This window comes from Puntigrus tetrazona, unplaced genomic scaffold (assembly GCF_018831695.1).
Source record: "Puntigrus tetrazona isolate hp1 unplaced genomic scaffold, ASM1883169v1 S000000234, whole genome shotgun sequence".
Classification (NCBI taxonomy): Eukaryota; Metazoa; Chordata; class Actinopteri; order Cypriniformes; family Cyprinidae; genus Puntigrus; species Puntigrus tetrazona.
Genome location: NW_025047902.1, coordinates 505,018 through 510,000, shown reverse-complemented (window position 1 = coordinate 510,000; position 4,983 = coordinate 505,018). Strand labels below are relative to the sequence as shown.

General features: G+C 45.1%; 1 protein-coding gene across 2 annotated transcripts in view; it reads left to right on the top strand.

Moving 5' to 3' along the window:
* LOC122333303 (transmembrane protease serine 6) overlaps positions 1–4,654 on the top strand; it is a 13,683-nt gene extending 9,029 nt beyond the window's left edge. For both annotated transcript variants that reach the window (XM_043230857.1, XM_043230856.1), the window contains 7 exons: positions 288–386; positions 700–813; positions 1,321–1,437; positions 1,583–1,751; positions 2,625–2,896; positions 3,000–3,136; positions 3,938–4,654. In XM_043230857.1, the coding sequence (XP_043086792.1) occupies positions 288–386; positions 700–813; positions 1,321–1,437; positions 1,583–1,751; positions 2,625–2,896; positions 3,000–3,136; positions 3,938–4,099 (1,070 nt within the window). In that variant the 3' untranslated portion in view covers positions 4,100–4,654. The remainder of the gene's footprint in view (positions 1–287; positions 387–699; positions 814–1,320; positions 1,438–1,582; positions 1,752–2,624; positions 2,897–2,999; positions 3,137–3,937) is intronic.
* The last annotated feature ends 329 nt before the right edge of the window (positions 4,655–4,983 follow it).

The following is a 4,983-nucleotide window of genomic DNA, read 5'->3' as shown; positions in this document are numbered from 1 at the left end:
TATTTAACATTTCCTAAATGAAGTTCTTAGCAATGCATATTACTGATCAGACATGAAGTTTTGATATATTCATGGTAGGAAATGTACAATGAATACAATATATTCATGCAACATGATCCTAATGATTTTTGCCGTAAAAGAAAACTGTGATTGTTGTCTATCTACACCTGTGCATCACTTCTTCTGTGCTCCAGAGACACATACAGTGTGTGAAACAACATTTTGATTCTATGTTTGCTCTCATCACATGACTGTGTGTGTGTGTGTGTGTGTGTGTGTGTGTTCAGCGTGCCCAGGACAGGTGCTCTGTCACATTAACGGTCTCTGCGTGCCGGCGTGTGACGGGATCGCCGACTGTCCCAACGGGCTGGATGAGAGAAACTGCGGTAAATCCCCGTCTTCACCAAATGATGCTCGAAAGCTTGTATGACTAATAGCTAGTGACATTTTCTACCAAATTCTAAAGAAAGGAAACGAGGAAGTGAAAATGTAATCAGAAGCGAGTGTGGGCAGACACGAGTCACCAGATCAACTGCGTATGGAAAAAACTTACTGAAACAAGAAAGAGATCGTAACTCTGTGTGTGTGTGTGTGTGTGTGTGTGTGTGTGTGTGTGTGTGTGTGTGTGTGTGTGTGTGTGTGTGTGTGTGTGTGTGTGTGTGTGTGTGTGTGTGTGTGTGTGTGTGTGTGTGCGTGCAGTGTGTATCGCTCAGTTCCAGTGCTCAGAGGACAGTCGGTGTGTCGACTACTACAAAGTGTGTGACCAGCATCGGGACTGCCTGGACAGCAGTGATGAGGAGAACTGCACTCACGGTGAAGACCTGACCCCTGACCTTCACTCACACAAACCTCTTTTCTGTGACATTTGTTCCCCACAGTACTCAGAACTTCTCTTATGCACTCACACACTCACAAACACACACACACACACACACTTTCACACACACTCTCTCTCACACACACACTCTCTCTCACACACACACACACACACACTTTGGACTGGTAGCGTAAGCATGCAAGCAGTTAAAAAAATTAAAACAAATACATGCATTATTTAACATTATTTATACATGCAAAATTATTTAAACAGCACTGTTCTCTTTAAAGAGCAGCACAAACACATGACATGTTTCTGAGAGTGTACCTTTTTTACCGTATTTTGGGGTCAAAGTCATACTCAGAACTGTGCTTCTGGGGGAATACCCTCATTTGTAAAAATGGTAGAAAAATAATAAAGGGATTTTTTGCTTAAAACTGCGCTAATGCAAAACTTTTTTTATATATGAGTGTGTGTGTGTGTGTGTGTGTGTGTGTGTTCAGGTGTACCGTGTTCTGACAGGACGTATGTATGTGGAGATGGAACGTGTTTGAAGAAGCCAAACCCAGAATGTGATTTTATCACGGACTGTCCAGATGAATCTGATGAGAAATACTGTGGTAAGAGTGTGTGTGTGCGTTGAGTGTGTGTGTGTTAGTGTATGGTGTGTGTGTGTGTGTGTTGAGAGTGTGGCGTGTGTGAGACTGTGTGTGTTAGTGTATGGTGTGTGTGTGTGTGTGTGTTTTGATCAGGTTCTCTCTGCAGACTGTGGGCTCAGGCCGTTCAGCAGCCGTGTGGTGGGCGGGGCTGATGCCGTGGAGGGGGAGTGGCCATGGCAAGCCAGTCTGCAGATCGGGGGGCGGCACATCTGCGGGGGGGCGTTAGTCTCCACCCAGTGGGTGGTGTCTGCGGCTCACTGTTTCTATGACGACGGGTGAGCATCTGTCGTCTGTGTGTGTCAGTGGTCTTGTTTACACATGTGACCCAGTTCTGATTTTTTTTTCATGTCACACAGATAGGATGTGTATTCTGTGTAAACAGGAAAAATATCTTCCATTTATGTGTGGAAATAAAACAGACAGATTTTCTGTGGCATTGCGTTCTGTACATCATTAAACCTGCAAGCGTTTAGTGCTTCTCTGTGGTTTAATGGTGTGATATTCTCAGGAAGAAGCACATGTGGACTCAGAGGCAGCAGTGTTGCCAAGTCCACGGTTTTCCTGCGGAATTAGGTTACTTTAACATTGCTTCTGCAGGTTAAAGGGACCCCAAAAATGTGATAATTAGGCCCTGTGTGAACTGTACAGAGAACTCCACCAAGAAATATGACTTTTATCACCCCCGTCCTCGAAACGTGATTAGGTGTTTTTTGTGAGAACCTGGCAACCCTATGAGGCATAAATTACATTCATCTAACAACATGGAGGAAGAATGGCAAGTTTAAACACACAAATCAGATTCGGGTCACAGTTAAAAGAGTCTCTGGAGCAGAGAAGCAGTCCTAAGAGCTCAGGTGTGTTTGTAGAAAGAAACAATACAATTACTGACTGATTCTTTTATGTCAAAAATTAGGATATTAAGTAAAGATCGTGTTCAGTAAAGACATTATGCATATTGCCTGCTGTAAATACATCAAAACTTTTTGGATTATTAACGTGCATCGCTCGGAACTTCATTCGGACAACTTTCAAGACAATTTTCTGGCACCCTCAGATTTCCAGATTTTCAAATACTGCTCTTTCCAAACAAAAGCTTTCAGGTATTAGATGACGTATAAAGGGTCACCTGTTGTGACGTCTGTGTGCAGGTTCTTCTCTCCGTCCGTCTGGACCGTGTATCTGGGTAAACTGCGTCTGTCTGGCAGCGGTCAGTCGGAGGAGGCCATCCGTGTGTCTCACATCCACCTCCATCAGTACTACGACGACGAGACGCACGACTACGACGTGGCTCTGCTGCGTCTGCTGAGGCCGGTGTGGTCAGGGACGCTGGCTCATCCGGTCTGTCTCCCGCCGCAGACGCACCAGCTGGAGCCGGACGTTCTGTGCTGGGTCACGGGATGGGGCGCGCTGCGGGAGGGAGGTACGAGACGCTGGAGAGGTCCGGTGTCCTGGCGTTCCATCGGTCAGATTATCCGACCAGGGCTTACTGGGCGTGTGTGTGTGTGTGTGTGTGTGTCCATCAGGAGCGGTCAGTGACGTTCTGCAGAAAGTCGACGTGCGATTGGTCAGTGAAGACGCCTGCGTGCGTTCCTATGGTTACTCGATCACGCCCAGGATGATCTGCGCCGGGTATCGCAGCGGAGGGAAGGACGCCTGTCAGGTGACTTTAACCAGCAATGCATTAGATATCGTGTTACTCCCTACAAGGAACTAATCATGTGACTTTTTATGGGGAGGAATGCATGGCGTTACTTTAGATTTACTTTGGGCGGGGCTTGTTTGTTTTTGATATAAAAGCTCTGTTTTGGGGGAAATGTAAAATCACACCAGAAGAGAAACGAATGCGTCTCAGGCTTCAGGAAACATGGTCTGTACAGACAGCTCACGCCGATCACAGGAGAAGAACGTTCAACACTATTCAGCAAGAAAAAAAAAAAGATGCATCATTTTTGCTTAGTGTGGTAGAATTTGATCATCAAAGGTCAGCAGCAAAGACACTGGTTAATACAGTTCTATTAAATAAATAAATGGCATTTCTTTTATTAAAAATATTTAATTATAGCAGGTTAGACTGTTCATGGTGCTGTTGAGGAACACTGAATGGGTTTTTACAGCAAGATCATGTTCACACACACACATACACACACACACACATACACACACACACACACACACACACACACACACACACACACACACACACACACACACACACACACACACACACACACACACACACACACACACACACACACACACACACACACACACACACACACACACACACACACACACACACACACACTCTCTGATTACACCTGATTTCTCTCAACATGGCAACCCCAGAGCTGTCAGTCGGTATACGAGAATAAAAAACTAACTCTGATATTTCCCTGTGAAATGAAGGAGTGAAGGCTGTAGTAGTTTCTCCAGTGAGTGTTTGTTTGTGTGTGTCCGTCAGGGCGACTCCGGCGGGCCCCTGGTGTGTCAGGAGCCGTCTGGACGCTGGTTCCTGGCCGGTGTGGTGAGCTGGGGCCGAGGCTGTGGAAGACCTGACTATTACGGGGTTTACACACGAATCACTAAACTCACCGGCTGGATCAAACGCCTCATTTCCTCCTGAGAAACACCTGAGCTCACCTGGGAGCCTTAAAAACAGAAAAACATTCAGTCTCTGTGCATCATGGGAGATGAGGTTTAAGGAAGATGATATAGCCTCATTTAAAGGGATAGTTTTGACTCGTCCTCAGTGTATATGACTTTCTTCTGTGAGATAAATCCAGTGTGAGTTATATTAAGTCAAAGAAGTCATAAACAGATTGTTTGAGCTAACTCTTTAATATCAGCCGCTCCAGAGGACATACTTTTATTTTTTTATGTAGACACAATAATTTCCGTTATTATCCACAGAATAATTATAGACTAATCATTTTATGAAGCTTCTGTTGTCATTCACTTTCATTCTTTGCTGGAAACCCGGGTGAGAAATCCTGTGACGCGTCAGAGCCGCCGGCGGTGACGTCACGAGGGCATGGGCGGTGACGTGCGTTTCTTTCACGTTTGACTCGTTTTCCTGTAAAAGCGCGCGAACTCTCTCTGAATGACGGCTTGTCTAGAAACGAATGCATAAGCGACACAAATTCATGTTTGCTGGAACAAATAAAACCTTTGTGCAGAAGTTGCTGGGAGTTCTGTGGTGAGATCCGCGGCTCAAAACTGACGTCACGGGGGCGGAAGTGACGTCACGCCGCTCTCGACGCGCGGAAACTCACAAAAATACATAAAACTCCAAAGACAGCGCCTGCGTCCTGAAATGAGATATTAATCTCTGCAGGTGAACAGATTATTAAAAATTAAGATGAAGCTGCTGTCAGGAATTCAGTTAAACGCCATAAATCTTGTTTTATTTATTTATTTTTTTGACCAGCATCATCCTGAAATAATCATCTGTACTCAGAAATAAATAGAATTAAACATCAGACGTCCAGCAGACAAACACTGATCTAT